Here is a 22,573-nt window from a genome sequence, read left to right on the forward strand (position 1 = left end):
TGAGGAGGGAGCATCTATGCAGACTTCTTACAGAAGACATCTTAAAAGTCCTTGTACACTGCGGACAAAGCTGAAGATTTGGTGCAGCGAGGAACACCCTGTGAACGGACTTAGCAGGCAAACAGTTCTTCTGACAAAAAGGGCTCCAATGTGATATCTGGTTGGCTGACCAGTCAATAGAAGGATTATGCAGACAGAGCCATGGTAGACCCAGCACTAAAAGGGCCGATGGAGTTTATTAAAAGAAAAGATAGTTTCTCTTGATGTAGGGATTAGTGATGGGCGAATCTGCTTCGCCGAATAATTTGCGAATTTGGCGTGAAATTTGCGAGACGGGTCACACCCGAGATTTTGTCGTGCATCAAAATAATGCGTCGAGGTCTTATCGCTCGTCAAAATAATTTGTTGCGGACGCATATTTGAGTTTTGCTGCGCAACGTTATTTGATGAAGCCCATCTCACATAGTAACATAGTAACATAGTAACATAGTAACATAGTAAGTAAGGTTGAAAAAAGACACGTCCATTGAGTTCAACCTTTTTTTTTTAACTACCTATCTGCTAGTTGATCCAGAGGAAGGCAAAAAAACCCATCTGAAGCCTCTCCAATTTGCCTTAGAGGGGGAAAAATTCCTTCCTGACTCCAAAATGGCAATCGTACTAGTCCCTGGATCAACTTGGACCATGAGCTATTTCCCATAACCCTGTATTCCCTTACTTGCGAAAAAGCTATCCAACCCCTTCTTAAAGCTATCTAATGTATCAGCCTGTACAACTGATTCAGGGAGAGAATTCCACATCTTCACAGCTCTCACTGTAAAAAACCCCTTCCCAATATTTAGGCGGAACCTCTTTTCTTCTAATCGGAATGGGTGACCTTGTGTCAGCTGGAAAGACCTACTGGTAAATAAAGCATTAGAGAGATTATTATATGATCCCCTTATATATTTATACATAGTCATCATATCACCCCTTAAGCGCCTCTTCTCCAGCGTGAACATCCCCAATTTGGCCAGTCTTTCCTCATAGCTAAGATTTTCAATACCTTTTACCAGCTTAGTTGCCCTTCTCTGTACCCTCTCTAATACAATAATGTCCTGTTTGAGTGATGGAGACCAAAACTGTACGGTATATTCTAGATGGGGCCTTACAAGTGCTCTATACAGTGGAAGAATGACCCCCTCCTCCCTTGACTCTATGCCCCTTTTAATACAGCTCAAGACCTTATTTGCCCTTGATGCTGCTGACTGGCATTGCTTGCTACAGCCAAGTTTATCATCTACAAGGACTCCAAGGTCCTTTTCCATAATGGATTTGCCTAGTGCAGTCCCATTAAGGGTAAGTGGCTTGGATATTTTTACATCCCAGGTGCATGACTTTACATTTATCAACATTGAATCTCATTTGCCACTTAGCTGCCCAGATTGCCAGTTTGTCAAGATCATGTTGCAAGGATGCCACATCCTGGATGGAATTTATTGGGCTGGATAATTTTGTGTCATCTGCAAACACTGATATATTACTTACAACACCCTCCCCTAAGTCATTAATGAACAAGTTAAATAAAAGTGGACCCAATACTGAGCCCTGGGGGACCCCACTAAGAACCTTACTCCAAGTAGAGAATGTCCCATTAACAACCACCCTCTGTACCCAATCCTGTAGCCAGTTTCCTATCCACATCCAAACGACTTCATTAAGCCCAACAGACCTTAGTTTAGAAAGCAGTCATTCGTGGGGCACAGTATCAAACGCTTTGGCAAAATACTGCCCCCCCACTGTCCAGAATCTTACTTACCACATCATAAAATGCAATCAAATTCGTCTGACATGACCTATCCTTCATAAAGCCATGCTGATTGCTGCTCATAATGCCATTTATTAGGACAAAATTTTGAATGTGATCCCTTAACAAGCCTTCAAATAATTTGCCCACCACAGATATCAAACTTACTGGCCTATAATTGCCAGGCTGAGATCGTAATCCCTTTTTAAATATTGGAATAACATCAGCTTTTCTCCAATCCATAGGTACAATACTAGATGACAGTGAATCTGAGGAAATCAGAAATAAGGGCTGGTCTAAGACTGAACTAAGCTCTCTTAGAACCCGGGGGTGTATGCCATCAGGCCCTGGAGCCTTGTTTACATTAATTTGTATTAAAGCTTTTTGAATCATATCCTGAGTCAGCCACTGACTAGATAGAGCTGAACCATTCGTGCAGTTATAAAGTGAGCTTGTGAACCCAGACTCCTCTATTGTATACACTGAAGAAAAGAACTGATTTAGCACATTTGCCTTTTCTGTATCTGTTACAACCATACTGGTACCATTATTTAATGGAGCAACACTCTCAACCTGCATCTTTTTGGGTGTTTTGTTTGTATCACCTTTTTTCACCTTTGGGGTTACCAATAAAACATTTTCCATTACTTTCAAGCTTTGTGTAGACTGTGATGATAAATTAATATGGCATATTTTGCTTTGTGTCTGAATGTGCTGAACTGCATTGGAGTCAATGAGAAGACCAATTCACACGCGTGTTTCACTTAGTATACTGCTGGACACATGCCCTGCATTGTTAGAGGACTCCTACCTTTTCAAAAGAAAAAACCTTAAAACCTTCCTAAAAACATCTGTGATTATTTAAAATATCAGTGAAAATTGAAAAAGGCGTATTTTCATATCTATTCATTTATTTTTAACACTACTTTTCACTGCACATATTGGGCTATTTCAAACTTTTGAAGTTCCTCTTGGCTAGTTTTGGGCTGGTTTTGTAGCTGACTTTGGCTGGTTTTAAAAATTACAATAGCAACCCTTTTTTTCACCTTTTTTCAGATTTGGCCAGGCCTGGACTGGCAATCTGTAGGTTCTGGCAAGTGCCCGAGGGGCTGCTATCAGGTGCCATAGAAAGTCACTATTTAGTGGGCTGATGGGGTCTGTTTGGGCCTCTGTGTACTTTGAATACCAGGGGCTATTTTGACTCCCAGACCAAAAATGGCTTTGGGCCTACCATTAAAAAATATACACTGTGATAAATGAATATATGACATGGCATACGGGAAGACAAATTCACACTTATGTTTCACTCAGTAACTGCTACACACACATGTGTAGATATCAGAGTTTAACATTTAAGCCATAAGTGGTTATTATCAAAGAACAAAGATTATAGAACACAACACTAAATACAGAATTGCTGTGTTGTAGAAGAAGCTCAAGGTTAAAGGCCATTCTGTTATTAGAATGTAGAATGTTTGCACAGAACAAGGAATACATCTGTTGTCTCATGTCACAAGTATTGATAGTGCAAGGACAAGAAAGACACATCGTCTCAGAAACTACAGCATAGATACCATTCCGGACACTCTGCTGACACAGTAGTTACACCTTATTTGGCTATTGTACTGAGACTGTGAGTCTGTCCCTAGATGGAAATAGTGACATAGTTATGTTAAACCAAGGACGATGATTGGATGTCAAGGGATCAGCCCCATGGAAGAAGAAATGGTTAAATAGTCATCTGTTGTATTGCTTATTGTCCCCCAACGTCCTCACGAGCTTTCAGGGCGTGTGAGCTATTATTTAATACTCTGTATTGTAATACTCTGTATTAATGTATACCTCAAATAAAGCTGTCTGGTTAATTTCCTGAGAGAATCTGTTTGGTTCAAGTCAGGCCCAGGGGGAACTTCGGGGCCAGGCTCGATTTGAGTAAGTATTTATTTAAATCCAAGAGGGACTTACTCATTGTGGCTGAGAATCTTATATCCCTGGAGGACTATAGGAGCATAAATTCGACAACATGCCCTCCCTGTATACATTGTTAGAGCACTCCTATCATTCCAAAAGAAAAAAAGTGTTCACATTTTGACAGTTTCTTAAAAACATCTGTACTTTTTTACATTAGCTCTGGTTGACTGGTAATGGTATCTACTACTACTTTCCGTCTATATTGCTGTTGAACCAAAAAGTACTATACTATCTATACTACTATCTATAGTTTATTATTAATAGCTTACTAACACAGGCTCTACTAGTAATAATTAATCAGAACACATAATATCTGGGTGCTTTGTATCCCACATTAAGATCAATAACCCATATATTTATGTCAATGAACCATATATTTATATGTAAATGTAAGTAGTCATAATTGTGTTATATTATCCAAACAACTTTAAGTACCATATGAGTAGTAGTTAAATGGAAAATAAACTCCAAATATACAGTTTTCAACAAAATTTTTATATAAACAAAACAGAAGAAAAGCACAACAGTGCTGCATTAAAAAAAATAAAATTATATTAGAGGAGGAGGAGGAAGAGGGTTATCCCTCAAGCTGTGCAACAGGTCCCTCACTTTCCGGATCTCCCTCCATATCTCGGTGACCTGCTGCACCAGGCCAGGTAAGAGGTCGGGGTGGTGGTAGTCGGCCACTGTCTGTGTAGCAGCATCCGCTGCTGCTGCTACACCTGTGCCCCCTTCCTCTCCAGCCTCTGATGGAGATGGTGGTGATGGTGGTGGAGGACTTGCAGCAGGTTCTGCTGCCTCCTGCTGCATCGGCCTCTTCCTGGGCCCCTCCTTCAACTGGATCCACTCCCCTGGCAATCAAAGAATTTTAGTTTGAGTAATACAGCACTTGCATTTGTACAGTATAAATTATACAGGCTGAGGTGTTGTGTAACTACAAGAAAACCATCATCAATAAAGATGGCAAATATGGGGCGGGCAAAACCATTAAGAGAGTTTTTTGCAGCAGACAATCTCCATCAGTCCCGGACTGGCAATCTGTGGGTTCTGGCAAATGCCAGAGGGGCTGCTGTAAGTTGCCATAGACAGGCAATATTTAGTGTGCTGGTGAGGTGCTGTTTGAGCCTCTGTGTAGCTGAAATACCAGGGCCTATTTTGAATCTCAGTCCAGACCTGATCTCCATTTGACAGGTCATTTACTTGTTATCTAACTTATCTGCAATTATATGACAGTCAGTCAAAGTCAACTGTTCCAATCCTAATTAAAATATTCACTTAAATAAATTTTTGCTGTAAAATAGCAAATCATTATAAAACAAGCCGTGACTTTATAGTAATAAACAAGAGAATTCTATGTTTTCTCTACCTTCCACCTCCACAAGCAGCTCATCCACCAAATCACTCCAGATTCTCTGGAGGTTGTGCAGAGGCAGGATGACCCCATAGTGCTGGCGCAGCTTGCACCTCAGCCGCTCCATAATGCTCCGGCGGAGTGCCTGGATGCCTATTCTCCTGGGAGGGATATTATCATATCCCTCCCGAAGCAGGTACATGATGAGGTACCTCACCTCCTCCGGCCGCATCATTCCAGGTCCTACTAAGGCCATACAAGTGGAAGGGCAGGGCTTTTATATTGGTGATGCCCATTTTTGACGCGTGTAACACTCAAATACATTGATTTTTTTTTTATAAAATTTTTTTAATATTAAGTCGCACTATATTTGCTAACTAGGCACTATTAGAAGTAACATTATTAGAATTAAAATTAGACTTTGAAGAAGAGGTAGACCCCCAACCATAAATAATTAACCTGAAAATGCAGCATTATTAGAAGCCACATAATTTTTAGGAGCCTTGGCAGACCCAATCCAGAAGACATTAGACAAACATGCGGCAAATAATTTGATGAATCTGCTATTGAATTGAGTGTCCCTAAAATCCATTAAATTTTTTTTAGTTACAAACCTTCAATACAAGTATAATATAACACAACACTAGCATTAGTTGTAAAGTTTGAACAGATTGTTAATTTGTTATTTGTATGATGACAGCAGGACTTTTGGCCACAGTCGTTTCAGGGGTAATAATAGTGTGACTACATTTGCCAACCAAGCAGCAGCATTGGAATCAACTGTATTAGAGCCAGAAGACTTAATGAGGTAGACCTCAACCAGAAGAAATTAGCCGACTAAGCGGCAAAATTAGAAGCAACATTTTTAGAAGCCATGTTAGGCCTCAAACAGAAGACATTTGCCAAATAATGAGGCAATAGTAGCAAGCCAATTTGGAGAAACCGCACACCTCACAAACCTGAACAGAGCTTCCTGGTGCTCGGCGGTAGAGGAATCGGCAACCACCCAGCCAAGGTACGTGGAAAGATCACCGGCACACAGGAGTTTGTTCAGCAGGGCAAGCCCTTGCACTTTACAAACTCCAGTGTGCCGGTGATCTTTCCGCGCAATAGTAGCAAGAGCAGCAGCAGCAGTAGTATTGGAATCAACTGTATTAGATGAGGTAGACCTCAACCAGAAGAAATTAGCCAACTAAACGGCAAAATTAGAAGCAACATTTTTAGAAGCCATGTTAGGCCTCAAACAGAAGACATTTGCCAAATAATGAGGCAATAGTAGCAACAGCAGCAGCAGCAGTAGTGTTGGAATCAACTGTATTAGAGCCAGAAGAATTAAATGAGGCAGGCCTCAAACAGAAGACATTTGCCAAATAATGAGGCAATAGTAGCAACAGCAGCAGCAGTAGTATTGGCATCAACTGTATTAGAACCAGAAGAATTAAATGAGGTAGACCTCAACCAGAAGAAATTAGCCGACTAAGCGCAAAATTAGAAGCAACATATTTAGAAGCCATATTAGGCCTCAACCAGAAGAAATTAGCCAACAACAAGGCAGTATTCGAAGAAACATTTTTAGAAGCCATTTTAGGCCTCAAACAGAAGACATTTGCCAAATAATGAGGCAATAGTAGCCAACAATGCAGCAGTAGTGTCAGCGACAGCAGTAGAAGCCTTGATAGGCCCCCACCAGAAAAAAAAATTGCTGACAATGCAGCACAGTAGCAGTACTACTAGGGCTAGTAGCAGGCTGCAGCAGCAGCAAGGGCAGCAGGTGCAGACAGATGGTGAATGGGCAATACTACTGAGGAGGAGAGTGGGCAGCAATGCAGAGAGGAGGCTACATCTGTGAAGAGGAGGAGGAGATGAGGCTAGTCTCTGCTGTCTGCAATGGGCACTTGGATATCCCCGCTCTCGCAGGACACTGGCAGGGGGGCAAGCCATCACCTCCAGAGCGTACTGTGCCAGTTCTGGCCACTTGTCGAGCCTCGATACTCAAAAAAGCATGGGGACATCATCAGGCCGAATGGCATCCTGCGCGCTGACTGACCCCATGTAGTCAGCCACCATATGCTCCATCCGCTGCTTGTGGTGGCTTTGGGTGCTGACTGGGCCTGCTGCTGCCCATTGAGGCTCGAAAAACCTCTTTCACACACCCATGAGATCTCTGCCTTTGCTGCTGCTGCTAGGCCCCGTCTTTGCTGGGTGTGTGGAGTAGTGGAGGCCTGAGAAGTGTCAGACTGGGGGAAGGCCTCCACTAATTTTGAACACAGAGCCCTCCTCAATTGACCCACCCTCCTCTCTCTCTGGCTGGGTACAAGGAACTCCCCCACCTTTCCCTTTGTACCGTGGGTCAAGCAAAGTGGCCACCCAATAATCATCCCGGGCTTTGATGGAACAGACTCGGGGATCGCTTCGGATGCAAGTCTGCATATGGGCAGCCATGTAAAAGAGGTGCCCCCGTCCAACCTCTTCTTGACTGCCCTCCAGATGCAGCAGATCATCTGGCTCGACCTGCCCCTGCTCTGTACCCTCCTAGCCGCGGACAATAGCTGGGGTGGTTGGGTGGCGTGTGCCCTGCTCCCCATGCAGTGCAGGCACCCAGTCCTCCTCTCCCTCATCCTCCTCATCGGGCACCATTTCCTCCTCACCCTGCCTCCCAGCCCCCTCTGCCTTCCTACAGGCCTACTCTCCTCCTCCTCAGGCACGTCACCCTCCTCTAGCAGCCCATCCAACTGGCGCTTGAGGAGGAACACCAGGGGTATCACATCGCTAAGACACGCATTGTCCCTGCTAACAAAGTGTGTGGCCTGCTCAAAGGGGGCAAGTAATCAGCAGAGCTGCCTCATTTGCTGCCACTGCTCTGCGCTGAAGTACCCTAAATCTGCCCCCTGAGTACCCCTGGCACTTTGCTCCAGCAGGTAATTGTTGACCATCCAGCGATGTTCTACAGGCACTCCACCATGTACAGCATAGAATTCCAGCGTGTCAGCAGTTCACAGATGAGCTGTTGGGGTGGCAGATTATGCTGCCGCTGCATCCTTGCCAAAGACACACTGGTGGTGGGGGACCTCCAAAAATGGGCGCATACCCTACGTACCTTCTCCAGCATGTCACCCAACCCTTGGTAGCTCTTGAGGAAGTGATGCATCACAAGGTTAAGGACATGTGCAAAGCAAGGCATGTGGGTCAGGTGGCCTAGGTGGATGGCGGCCAGCAGGTTGCTGGAGCTGGCGGGGAGTGAACCACTGCTGCACCTGAGTCTGGAAGGCAGCCATGAGCTCAGGTGCATTATGACTCCTCTCGCCCAGGGAAAGGAGTTGCAGCACAGCCTGACATCGCTTGTGCTGCACTGAAGCGTAACTGCGGGGATGCTTCAGGGGTGGCTCATCCATAGTGGAGGAGGAGGAGGAGGAAGTGGGCATGTCGGGTTTGACCTGTGCCCCATGGGAGGCACCTGTAGCCTGAGGGGAGCGCCCCTGCTTGCACCCTCCCCAGCACTCATCAGGGTGACCCAGTGCGCAGTGTACGATATGTATCTCCCCTGCCCATGTCTGCTGGTTCACTAGTCAGTGGGGCAGTGCACCCTGCCGCCATCAGCATGATCCAGGGACAGGGACACATTCGCCACCACCTGCTGATGGAGGGCATGGACGGCCTTACTGGCAAAATAATGGCGGATGGGGATCTGCCAGTTAGGGGCAGCTTAAGCCATCAGCTGTCGGAAGGGGGCTGTTTAAACTAGCTGATAGGGCAGCAGCTGCACTGCCAGAAGTTTTGCCAGGCAGCCATTAAGCCTCTGCACTTGGGGGTGGCTGGGGGAGAGAGACATCTTGTGGGTGAGGAACTGGGGAAGGGAAACCTGGCGGGACAGGGGCCGCATTGAGGAGGAGGCTGAGCTACACAGTGGCTGCCTCCAACTGTGAGCCCCAGAATCCTCTTCCCTTGCTGCAGGGTCTGGGGAGCTAGCACCTCTTCCCTGCGGAATGGGAGGAGGTGGACAGGAAGCACCACTGCCCCCCGGTGCCCTGCCACGTTGGTGCTGCTCCCACTTCATCCTGTGATGATGTTTCATATGGGAACTTAAAGCTGACATTCCCATATGTGACCCTGCCTGCCCCCTTCGAACCTTCTGCCGGCAGAGCTGGCACACTGCTACCGTCTGGTCCTCTGCCTGGCACGTGAAAAATGCGCACACTGCTGAAGTGCGGGCCACAGCCTTGCCTGCTGTGAAGGGATGGGGATGGTCCCCACCCATCCGCCCATAGTCTTTGGACCGAGGTGCAGTGCTGCCCTGTTGCCTGCCCACCCTAACAGTGGTTGGTGGAGCTGGCTCTTCATCCTCATCAACAACAAACAGTCCCCCCCCTGAACTGCTGCTGTTATCCTCCTGAGCTGGCTCCCAGGGTCTGTCCCTGCCATTATCCTCCCCCAGACCTCATACATGGCATCAATACCCAATGGGTGTCTGGGCCCAAGTCCACATCAGGATCAAATAAGAGGGATGGGGTGTTATCCAGCACTGAGCTAGCAGGTGATGCCACCTCCTGCCGCTCACTGGTGCCCGCTGCAGACAAGGTAGACTGGGTCAGCCAGTCTACCACCGCCTCTGCCTGCTGCGAGCGTATGGGTCGCGAAACAGTGGCAAAAAAATCTGTCATCATCCTCCCCCAGACCTCACACATGGCATCAATACCCACATCTAGCATGCCGGTGTCTGACCCCACACCAGCAACCTGCTGCCCTGCCATTAGGGGACCCTGCCCAATATCCCCGACTGATGTGGGCTGCGACATGACCTCCTCTTCATCAGACATGAATGCCCCCCCATTCCTGCCTGCTCATCAAAAAGATCCTGGGTGTCCGGGCCCAAGTCCACATCAGGATCAAATAAGAGGGATGGGGTGTCATCCAGCACTGAGCTAGCAGGTGATGCCACCTCCTTGCGATCGCTAGTGCCTGCTGCAGATGAGGTAGCCTGGGTCAGCCAGTCCACCACCGCCTCTGCCTGCTGCGAGCGTATGGGTAATGGCCGCCTCTGAACCTCCTTATATAGACAGTGGGATGGCTCACATATAATTGGCTACTGTGGCTGACGTTCTGTTCGACGTGCAGTGAAACGAGCCGCGAGATAATCTTTTTGCCGTGGTTTCCTGAAAAATTCACTGTGAATTTAACCATGGCGAATTTATTCACCCATCACTAGTAGGGATCCAACCGTCAGCAACTCCAGTTGTCTCCGAGATTATCTCAGAAGTTAGTGGTCAATAATCAATCACCAAAACGCTCAGGAGATTAGACAGAGAGAATAGGGGAATTCTCAGGAACTTGGCAAAAGCAGCATCCATGAATTTTACTGCAGCCCCGGAATCAAGAAAAGAAAATACATCGATAGCCAAACGTCTCCGGAGATTGTCTTGCTCAGAGAGATGCATCTGATCAATCTGCATAGGTTCCTCAGGGGGAGTGACAGGAGTAGGATGGAGGGGTCTCTGGAAGCATGGTGCCAGAACAGGCAGGAATCTTTTGCTTCGCTCCTTATCGGACTGGTGCTCCCTGAGTCGGGTGTCTACTTTGATGGCTAGATTTGTTGTTTTGCAATTGTTTGGGACGATCCCTGGAGACTAAGTCGTCTTTGAGTCTGCTGGACAAACTTCTGAAATCAATGGCGTACTCACTGATATTGCAATTGCCTTGATCTGTAGGAGCCGGGAAGAGGCATTAGCGTCATGACCCGGGATTTCGATTTCAATAGGTGAGCAAAGTATTATAGGGCACAATTGACCTGATCTCCAAAATGTTGGAAGGCACTCCCCCATGCGGGTTTGCCAAACTCCCTGCACCAAATGAGAACCGAGGAGAGCACCCCAACCAAGGGATGACGCATCCATCATCACTATCTCCCATATGCTCTGATATATTGGAAAACCCTTCAAGAGGTTTGAGATACTCAACCACCATTGAAGATCCTCCTTTAGGGACTGTGGTAAGACAATCTTCTGAGGCCAATCTTTTCGAAACCTGTCCCATTGCTGAAGAAACACTTGCTGAGCCAACCTCATATGCCATTGGGCCCATTTGGTGACCAGGATAGTTGAAGTCATCAGGCCCAATATGGACATATATTCCTTGGCTGGAATCCAGTCCTCCCTGACAAGAAGAGAAACTCTCTGCATCAGCTTCTGTGCCTTCTCCAGGGGAAGGGAGACCTCCCCCACCCTCTTATTGAAGAGAGCCCACAGACAGGGGTGCTTCGCCAATGAGGTGAGTTGAGGCTGTCTCCTCAGGTGGCAGCGCCGCACTAGGTACCAGGGGGCAGCAAAAAGGCTGCTCCTGGTACTTTAAAAGCGAATTTCTAGGGGAGAGGGGCAGCAGCAACTGCCTCAGGTGGCAGAGGGGGCAGGATCCCCCCTGCCCACAGATAAATCTGTGACTGAGATGGTTCCAGTGAACTCTTTTCCAGGATTATTAGCCAGCCATGAGCGGAGAGAAAAGAAAGGACCCAATCCCGTTACTCTCGAAGAAGGGTTAAATCCTTGTTCAATAGAAGGAGGTCAGCCAAGTAGTGCCATAACATTATACCCTCCTTGGGGAGCTCTGCAAACAGAGGGACCAAGAGTTTTGTGAAGGTCCTGGGAGTGGACGCCAGACCAAATGGCAGGTCAATGAAACTGAAAATGTCCATATATAATGCCCATTGCAAAACGAAGATACGGCTGATGATAAGCCGCCACCGAAACATGCAGCTATGCGTCTTTCAGGTTGAAGAAAACCAGCCAATCTCCTTCCTGAACCCCTGGGATGATGGTATGGATAGACTTCATCTGGAACTTCTTTGGGGTTATGAAGTAGTTTACTCTCTTTAGATCTAAAATTGGTCTCCAGCCCCCTGAAAATTTCTTCACAGAAATAGAATGGAATAAAAACTGGGGATGCACCAAATCCACTTTTTTGGATTCAGCCGAACCTCCGAATCCTTGGCAAAAGATTCGGAAGAATACCGAACCGAATCCTAATTTGCATATGCAAATTAGGGGTGGGAAGGGGAAAATATGTTTTACTTCCTTGTTTTGTGACAAAAAGTCACGCAATTTACCTCCCCCGCCGCTAATTTGCATAAGATTCGGATTCGGTTCGGCCCGGCAGAAGGATTCGGAAAAAAGGCAGAATCCTGAACTGAATCCTGGATAAAAACCTTGGCCTCTTTGATTCTCTGGGGCCGGAATGATGGCTTCATTGAACTGCAGAAGCCTTAGATACTCCTCAAAGGCCCTTCTTTTCTCTGTGGGCCTTAGAAATGGAGAAATAACGAAAACCCCTTGATTTGGGATAGATGAGAACTCTGATACCCTGACTTGACATCGATAGATCGATAGAACCCACAGGTCCGAGACAGTCTTTATCCATTGATCTTGAGTTGTATTAAAAGGAGCATTGATTCACGGCAGGAAGCGTTTATTCTTCCAATTTATAGAGCACTGGTAAGGCCCCACCTAGAATATGCCGTAAAGTTTTGGTCTCCATCACCATTAAAACAAGTCATTATTGTATTAGAGAGGGTACAGAGAAGGGCAACTAAGCTGGTAAAAGGTATGGAAAATCTTAGGTATGAAGAAAGACTGGCCAAATTGGGGATGTTCACACTGGAGAAGAGGCATTTAAGGGGTGAGATGATAACTATGTATAAATATATAAGGGGATCATATAATAAACTAGACCAGTAGGTCTTTCCAGCTGACACAAGTTAACCCATTCTGTTTAGAATAAAAGAGGTTCCGCCTAAATATTCAGAAGGGGTTTTTTACAGTGAGAGCTGTGAAGATGTGGAATTCTCTCCCTGAATCAGTTGTACTGGCTGATACGTATATAGCTTTAAGAAGGGATTGGATGGCTTTTTAGCAAGTGAGGGAATACAGTGTTATGGAAGATAGCTCATAGTACAAGTTGATCCAGGGACTAGTCTGATTTTCCCCCTCTGAGGCAAATTGGAGAGGCTTCTGATGGGTGTTTTTGCCTTCCTCTGGATCAACTGGCAGTTAGGCAGGTTAAAAAAGTTAAAAGGTTGAACTTGATGGACATGTGTCTTATTTCAACCTAACTTAATATGTTACTATACCATGGCTACTACAGGTCTGCATGCAGCCCCCGCCGCTTGAAACACTTTCTTCAACTTGGAATCTACCTTCCTATCCACTGTGTCCTTGAGGACTGAGGAATCATCAATAGGTAGAGTGGTCCTCTTAGCCAGATGGATAACTGCTGAATTCACTGCTGGTGGAATATACCCGCATTTAATATCCTCTCCTAGGAAAGTATATAATCTGGAGAATCTAGATCAGTGCTGTTCAACTTCTATGGTACCAAGGGCCGGAATTTTTCTAATCTACATGGTGGAGGGCCGATAACGGAAGCCAGTGTTTGCCACTCCCTGTTTTTAGACCACACCCACTTTAAACCACACCCATGTTACTGCAAGACCATGTTCACATTAATAGCACACCAAAAAACCAAATGGTTGGTGCTCACTGCAGGGATCAGGGTCGGAACTAGGGGTAGGCAGAGTAGGCGGCTGTCTAGGACACCATCATTGAGGGGCACACTATTAAGGGGATTTTTTTTAATTTTTTAGTTTTTTTTTAAAGGTTTATTTAATAATTAGTTTCAGTAATCATGGTCACCCAGTTGGGTGGAATCCATCTCCTTCACCTTCTCCTTCTTACCAGCAAGTAATAGCTCCTTCTGTGCGGTGCAGCGCGACGTTCATACACGCGTCAATGACGTCACTGATGTGTTGGGTGACAGAGAGATGCAGGTGGCCTGCTTGGTGTGGCTTGCTCTCGCTGCTCTCAGCCTTGCACAGTTGCACTGAACTGAAGACATTCTTTCTATTACTGTAAAGTGTGAAGCTTCCTGCTGGTATAGCCAGGTACAGATTTGGGGGCCATATGTTTGCTGTTGCTGCTTGGCGCTGGTACAGGTACATAAATAGTTAGGGGCAATATGATGTGATCAGATTTATTTTTGGCTGCTGCTGGCACAGGTAAAGATTGGGGGCAATATGATGGCTGCTGGAGGGCTGTATGATGAATGGCTGCTGAGCTTGCTTGCACAGGTACAGGGGGCCTGTATTATGGATGGCTGCTGGGCTTGCTGGTACAGGTATAGGGAGCAGTAATATAAATGAACAAATGTTGTACACTTTCTTGCTCTGTTTATTTAAAAACCATCATGGTAAGGAGGGAAATGGTAATGCAGGACAGGGAGCACTGAGTGAAGCTCTTGCTTAGGGTGCCAAACTACCTTGTGCCTGCCCTGGCAAGGATGTCACTCATATGTGAAAAAAGCTAAGTCATATCAGACATACCCATAATTCCATATGCCTCCTCCTCCCCTGTGTATAATGCAGTACCCCAGCATATGATTAAACACCTTAGGGGTCACTAACAATAATTTCCAATTGCTAACAAACCCCCAGAACAAATTCCAAAGTATGACACACACAGGGAGCATAGGGCAGAGAGAGTATGGCATACACAGGGAGCATATGGAAGGCAGAACAGAGCAGGAGACAGGAATCAGGACCACTCTAATATGTACTACATACAGTGACACAGTGCTGGGCACCATTAGCATTTTGAATAAGGTGTGAACAGGTGAACAATGTGGACAGTTTCAGCCTGGGTCTCAGGTGTGAACATTACAGGGCTTTAGGGTGTGAACAATAGAGGTGTCACAAGTGTGAACAATACAGGGGATTACAGTGTGAATTTGAGGTTTAAATAATGCAGGGGCCAGTCAATCTCTGTAGTGATACCTTTTAAAGTTTACATATGGTAAACAGACACAGCAGGCAGACTTTGATGTGGAGGACCATATAGACTTTGATGTGGAGGGCCTGTGGGCCGCCAGTTGGATAGCCCTGATCTAGATGATAATGAAGAAACTGAGATCCTCTTGGATCCTCTTGGAAACAATAGGAAATGTTCCTACGATTCAACTCCCAAAACCAGCTTTACTGCCTTAATCAATGGTCCAACTAGAGTGAGGTCAAAAAATGAAACATCCATTTCTGAAAAAAACTCTGCTTTTCCCATAGATCTCTCCTGAAGCAGGTCATCCTCCGAAGACACTGGGTCCAAGGCAAAATCTACACAAGGCACAGATGAAGTAGCTTTTGAAATGCCTTGAGCAACTGCTTCTGATATGTATATCAACATGCATGTATGCATGTATGCCAGCAGACTGGTAGACACCGTAGAACCCAAGGCTGAAGAAGGAGACATAGTGGAAGATTTCTCAGAGAAAAACAGCCCGCACAAAACGTCTTGCTTGGAATGCTAGGATTTGAACATCCCTTGCATTCAGGTGATTCCTTCCTTTTATCCTGCTTCTTTTCAGGCAAGCTGTATTTACAAAAACAGAAAAGTATTTAAAAAAGAGACAAAAATAAATAGGAAAAAAAGACAAAATGGAGGGACCTACCTAGCTCCAGGGACAGTTTTATTTGAGGCAGCAGGATCCATTCCTCTGGTACGCTGTCTAAAAAAGGAATAAGAATAAAAACGTAGCCCCTAAAAGGAGCGCAGACACCTTCAGAAGAACTCAAGTACCTGTTTTAGCAGAAAAACACAGTGAAGGAGCAGAAAAAAGGTAGCAGTGTGCAGGGCAACGTTGCCAGAAATTTAAAATCTTGCTACCGCCCTGTCACGAGCAATCGCACAGCAGCTGAAGCAAACCGATCAGCTTTACCAGTTCAAGGCAACAGTATATGATATTTTCGTTAACTTAAAACACTTTCATTTTTTGGTGTTACTTTTCCTTTAACTAGGTTTTCTTCATCTACTTTTAGGACTTGTTTGAAAATCAGATAATGTTGTAGGTCATAAAAAAATATAGAAGATTTTAAAGGCGTCACACACTTTCAAGTCCAACTGTATGTGTTAAAAGTGTGAACTTTACAACAGTATTAGTTTTCGTTAACAATGTTGCTACTTTGAAGCATGTGCCTCAGCTTTGTTAGGAGGATATTTAAATGGTATTGAAACTATTGAAAGCTATGTTTGCAAAGCTATGTTTGCTTTGCTTTTATATAAATACAATTGTAACTGTTTAAATTGTTAACAAAGTTAAGGTTCATAAGGCATTTAATTAGAGCTCCTAGAAAAGCCACCTCCTAAAGAGTTGGGCAGGCTCCTTGAATGAATATTTATATGGTAGCTGCTGACCACATAGTGGCAGCATAGAGCAGTGCCTACTGGTGAAAGTGTGTATTGCACTTTTTCAAATACATGGTTTTACTGTATTTGCTGAAAATAAAGCACATATTTTCCACTGAAAATCTGTCTGGCATTCCAGAATCGGTCATGCCCAAAGACCTATCTGCATATCATTTATGTTGGCAATTCTCCCGAATACACCTGAGCCTGAACAGAGCACACAGACTCCCCAAGGCAAAGAACACCCTGGCAGCTGAACCAAGGGATGTCATTGTACAGGTGCATTTCTACCATAAGACCGGCTGCTAAGGGAGCACCACGCTACACAAAACATTATCAATTTTTTTTTAAATGGGCGTTGGTTTGGGCAGTCTCTCTCTCTTAAAAGCCGCAAAAGCAGGTGGCGTGGGAATATCTAGCCCACAGGTTGAAACCAAGGTCCAGGAGATATTTATTCTAAGTAAGAATAAATTCTTAAGCAGAGAGGTAAAATACATTTTATACTATGACTAGAGGTAAACAAGTTAGGGACCACCGTGTGGGGTTTACTTTGAAGTGGTATGGTGGCTTATCAGTTTTATGATCATAACTTTGTAACAAAAAACCCTGTTTTTTTTAAAATACATGCACTTGCATATTTATAGAATTACTTAGACAGAGGACCAGGGAATGTGCATTGGTTAATTGGCCAGGTCAGTAGCACTTCCATTGTACTTAAACATATAATTTAGCCTTAGGAGTGCATCTGCAACCCCCCTTTTTTGTATTTGAAATGTAGTCAGAAGCTGTGGCTGAGCTTCATGTGGTTTGTAGCACCCTCATACCCACCCCTTTAAACTAATGGTGGTCCTATGTTTTTTAAAAAAATGGGTCTTGGTTTGGGCAATCTCTCTCTTAAAAGCCGCAAAAGCTAGTGGCGGGGGAGGATCTAGCCCTGATTGAAACCAACGCTCATGAGACACATTATATTTGCTGCACCTGTCACTAGTTAACACTTTGGCACTCTTACACATATTACATCTATCACACTCTTCATTTAGCTTTCCCTTTTATTTCTTGTTCAGATCTATACCCACACCTATACTCATATCTACATTCACACACATACATACACAAGTGTGCACCTATACATATCATTTTACTTTGCCTTCATTATTATGTTTCCATTATCACATTTTTTTAAAAATGGGCGTTGGTTTGGGCAGTCTCTCTCTCTTAAAAGCCGAAAAAGCAGGTGGCGGGGGAGGATCTAGCCCACAAGTTGAAACCAAGGCCCAGGCGACATTTACTCCAAGTAATGCTATTTAGCAAAGAAGTAAAATACCTTTTATACTATGAATAGAGGTAAACAAGTTAGGGACCACCATGTGGGGTTTACCTTAACGTGGCATGGTGGCTTATCAATTTTATGATCATAACTTTGTAACAAAAAACCCTGTTTTTTTAAAATACATGGACTTGCATATTTATTGAATTACTTAGACAGGGGACCAGGAAATGTGCATTGATTAATTTGCCAGGTCAGTAGCACTTCCATTGTACTTAAACACATTATAATTTAGCCTTAGGAGTGCACCCACAACCCCAGTGTCGAACTGGGATGCCAGGGGCCTACCAGAAAACCTTAGACCATGGGCCCACTTTCCAAACTATTATTCCTCCTTTCCTCACTCAAACTCTTTATTCTCCAAGTATTTTTATATCTACTTACTATATTCTTCCATTATTAAGCATTCTCCCCATAAAGAAATAGGGAATGACTATGAAATTGGCTAAATGGTTAGAAGCAAGAGTCCGACACTGCACAACCCCCCTTTTTTGTATTCTCTCAACCACCCGGATCCTAGCACCTTTTCGAAAAGACACATCAGAATGGACCTGGATTGGGCAATGCAAAGGCATCCCTCAAGGTGCTGTACTTGATCCTCGATCTCCACTAACTGAAGTCTTATTAAGGCACCCATACCCTCAGGTGACATGGCAACCCAAAATGCCATAATGGCCCTGGCCCAGAGCTGAGGAACAATTCTGGTCTCCAGGAACAAATTGTTAGTCTGCCTAACACTCATTTATGATAAATAACGTACAGGACATTTCTTGTTCACAGAACCCCATATATTTGGAAATCATGAGGAAAAAAATTCTTTGCATACTTGTTAATAGTTGGCACACATCCATATTTTGGTTAAGTTTTCCTTCACCCCTTCTCATTGTGCGGTCAAGTGCAATTATAGATCCAGACCAAGTACTTGTTCAAACTAGTAATCTCAGTAACAAACCGGATATTGTAAACCTTGGGTTATCCACCATTGGTCCAAAGCACCCACAAAAGACAAATGATGACACTTAAATACATATCTATTAATGTTAAGGATCGAAACCCTTTCAAAAGATCGAAATTGCTGTATGATGCTCACTGTGCCAAAGGAGACATTATATGAGTACAGGAGACACATTTCAGCCGTGACTCCCAACCCTCCTTTGGGAGCAATCACTACCCAACGGTATTCTCATCGACAGCACAAGAAAAGAAAAGGAGAGTAGCCCATTCAGTAGCCATATAGCCTTTGAGCTACTAAACCAGTGGAAATATCAGTGGTGATGCTTTCACATTTGTTAATGGGCAATATAAGTTTATTGCAGATGTGTTCGATAGACTTGAACCCCTAAGAAGGGGCACAACCAACATTGCAGGAGATTACAATCTGGTACAGAACCCAGAGCTAGACATACAAAGGAAGGGGACTAGTAGTACTAAACCAACACAGGACACCAGGAACAGCCCCCTGGCAAAACTCATGGTAATGCATTCTTATTTTGACCCTTGGAGAGTGAGCTACCCAAAACAAAAATATTGTACCCATTTCTCCCATGTACATTTAACCTACTACAGCACAGACTACTTTTTATTAGATCAGTATACCTTACAGAATGTTAAAGAGGTAGGCAACATGGTCGGCCATACGCCACCACCCCTCCAGCAACCCAAAACAGTCCCTACGTGATGCCTTACTGAGGCTTTAATGCTACAACAACACAACAAAACCCAAATTCGGAGGGCTATAACAGAATTCTTTCAAACTAATCTCCCTAAATTTGCATGGTCTCATAGTTCGGCCACATGGCCATAGTAAAAATGATGGTCCTGACAATCATTCTGTATACAATTAGAACAGTACCAATTTCTGTCAGGACTTACCAGTATAATCCAGACGTAGAAGAGGCTGGAGCAGAAGTAAATGAACCCACAAGCGCCTCACACAACCGCTACCCACCTGGAGTGGAACAGGGAGCAGGGTTGTGGAGAGTAGCCAGTGAGACGATCAGCGAAGTACAAGGGATGAGGCAAAGTCGTAGTCAGGAGATCCGAGGTCAAAAGGCAGGCAGAAATATTCGTAGTCGATAAACAGGCAAGAAGGTCGAGACAGGCGGCAGTAATCAAAGTCCGGGTTCAGGCAAGGGTCAATAATCAGAATCCAAAGTTCAGAGTCGCTAGGGTTTCAGTCGAAATAACCTAATAACCAGGCAATGCATGTTAATCTGGTTTGGGTTTAAATACAGGAGTTTTGGCGCCAAACTGGCGTCATTGCGCTGACGTCGCGGAGCTGACGCCAGCACGTCCGTCACAGGCGTTTCCGCCTACGTCCTTGCGCCCGCGACCGGCGCCTCCGCGTCCGCGACCGTTGCCGGCGTCCCGCGTCAGACGCCGACGCGCATTAGCGCGTCCGCGCCTGCGCCGGACAGGACGCAAGCATGCGTTCTCACATTGCCCCCCATCAAGGAGCGGCCTCAGGACGCGACCACCAGAAGGCTTACCAGGGTGAGTTCTATGGAATTTCTCCAGCAACTCAGGAGCGTGGATATTCGACGTTGGTTCCCAAGAATTCTCTTCCGGACCGTAACCCTTCCATCTCACCAGGTACTGGAGCCGCTTGCCTCTTAGTCTGGAATCCAGGATCTCCTCAACCTCAAATGCTTCCTGACCGTTGACCACCACAGGTAGCGGAGGAGGAGCCGAACGCCCAGGAAATCGGAATGTTGAGGCTGGTTTTAGAAGAGCAGCATGAAACACTGGATGGATGTGCCAGGAAGCTGGAAGTTTGAGTTGAAAGGCCACAGAATTGACTTGGCGAATAATAGGGAAGGGACCCAGGAAACGCTGACCCAACTTCCTACTGGGACAAGAAAGCTTAAGGTTAACAGTTGATAACCAAACACGGTCACCCACCTTGAACTCTGGGTCCCCTCTCCGTCTCCGATCGGCATACATCTTGAAATTTTGTTGGGCCTGCTTCATGTTTTCCTGGATCTTTTGAAAATTATTGGATAAGAAGGTTACTCGGTCTTTGACAGCAGGAACTAAAATGTCAGAAACAATGGCAGAGGGAAAAGTTACTGGATGAAAACCATAGTTTGCGAAGAAGGGGGACTGATTGATTGAAGAATGATGGGAATTATTATAGGCGAACTCGGCTAAGGGAAGAAGATTCACCCAGTCATCTTGGAGGTATGAAGAATAACATCTCAGATATTGCTCGAGAGTCTGATTAGTTCGTTCGGTCTGACCATTGGACTGGGGATGAAAGGCAGAGGAAAGGGACACCGAAATCTTGAGTGCTCCACACAACGATCTCCAAAACTGAGAAGTGAATTGTGGTCCTCGATCCGACACCACCTCATCCGGAAGACCATGGAGCCTTACCACTTCCTTAATGAAGGTATCAGCAGTCTCGGAAGCAGAAGGAAGTCTAGGTAACGACTTGAAATGAGCCATTTTTGTTAAACGGTCCACAAAAACGACAATCGTGGAACAATCACAAGACAACGGCAAATCAGAAATGAAATCCAAAGAAACCGAACCCCATGGACGAGAAGGCACCGGCAGAGGTTGTAGAAGACCAATAGGCCGAGAATGAGAGTCCTTGGACCTAGAGCAGACTTCACAAGACGAAACAAATTGAAAACAGTCCTTAGCCAACCCAGGCCACCAAAATAGTCTCTTAGCCAGGATAATAGTTTTCTTGATACCTGGATGACCTGCCAATTTTGAATCATGAACATTCTTGAGGACCTCTAAGCGCATAGGTTCAGGAACAAAAATTTTACCTTGATGAAGAAGAAGACCCTCCTTGGAAACTAACGATGGTTCAGAGAGATTTAAGGAAGCGTCTTTAATTCCCTCAACCAGGGTAGACTGTAGCAGGAGAAAATTATTAGAGTTTAAAATTGTTTCAGGAACCAAGGACGGCTCGTCTTCAGAAGAAAACATACGGGACAAAGCATCTGCTTTAACATTCTTAGACCCAGGTCGATATGTAAGATGAAAATTGAATCTCATGAAGAATAAAGCCCACCTTGCTTGTCTGGGTCTCAACCTCTTGGCCGAACGTAAGTACTCCAGATTCCTATGATCCGTAAAGATGAGGATTGGATGTTTAGATCCTTCAAGGAGATACCTCCACTCTTCAAGTGCTAACTTAATGGCAAGTAATTCACGATCCGCAACATCATAGTTACATTCGCTCTTGGCCAGTTTACGAGAAAAAAAAGCGACAGGATGCAGATCCTCCTGAAACCCAGCTCTTTGCGATAACACAGCACCCACCGCAAGCTCTGAAGCGTCAACTTCCAGGATGAAGGGAAGGGAAACGTCAGGATGATGAAGAATTGGGCCTGAAGTGAAGAGTACCTTCAGTTTCTCAAAGGCCGCCTGGGCTTGTGGTGACCAACAAAACTTTTGATTGTTACGAGTCAATTCAGTAATTGGAAGAATAACCTGGGAAAAAATTTTTATAAATTTCCTATAAAAATTTGCAAAACCAATAAAACGTTGGACAGCTTTCTTGGAAGAAGGAATTGGCCAGTCAAGAATTGCGGAGATCTTCCTGGAGTCCATCTGAATTCCCTGCGGAGAAAGGAGAAAACCCAAAAAGTCCACAGATGTTTGTTCAAAGACACATTTCTCAATTTTAGCATAAAGCTGATGAATACGTAGACGAGCCAGCACCTTTTTTAAATGTGATCTGTGTTCCTCCAAAGAATTAGAAAAAACAAGGATATCATCCAAATATATGATAACGAATATGTCGAGGAAGTCTCTGAAAACATCATTGACAAAATGTTGAAACGTTGCAGGAGCGTTGCAAAGACCAAAGGGCATGACCAGGTATTCAAAATGCCCATAACGAGTACGAAAAGCCGTTTTCCACTCATCACCTTCTCTTATTCTGACGAGATTGTATGCGCCACGGA

General features: G+C 44.9%; 1 protein-coding gene across 2 annotated transcripts in view; it reads left to right on the forward strand.

The window, feature by feature from the left end:
* Positions 1-22,573, forward strand: part of LOC108711538 — a 79,319-nt gene that overhangs the window by 47,866 nt on the left and 8,880 nt on the right. Inside the window, exon 3 of one of the 2 annotated variants that reach the window (XR_005962483.1) lies at positions 15,202-15,470. Coding sequence is in view for 1 of the 2 variants with exons in the window: in XM_041568980.1 (XP_041424914.1) it covers positions 15,202-15,276 (75 nt within the window). In the remaining variant the exon portion in view is untranslated. Of the gene's footprint in view, positions 1-15,201; positions 16,444-22,573 lie in introns of those variants that run through there. The other variant, XM_041568980.1, reaches the window with a different exon arrangement.

Source organism: Xenopus laevis, chromosome 7L (assembly GCF_017654675.1).
Source record: "Xenopus laevis strain J_2021 chromosome 7L, Xenopus_laevis_v10.1, whole genome shotgun sequence".
NCBI lineage: Eukaryota > Metazoa > Chordata > Amphibia > Anura > Pipidae > Xenopus > Xenopus laevis.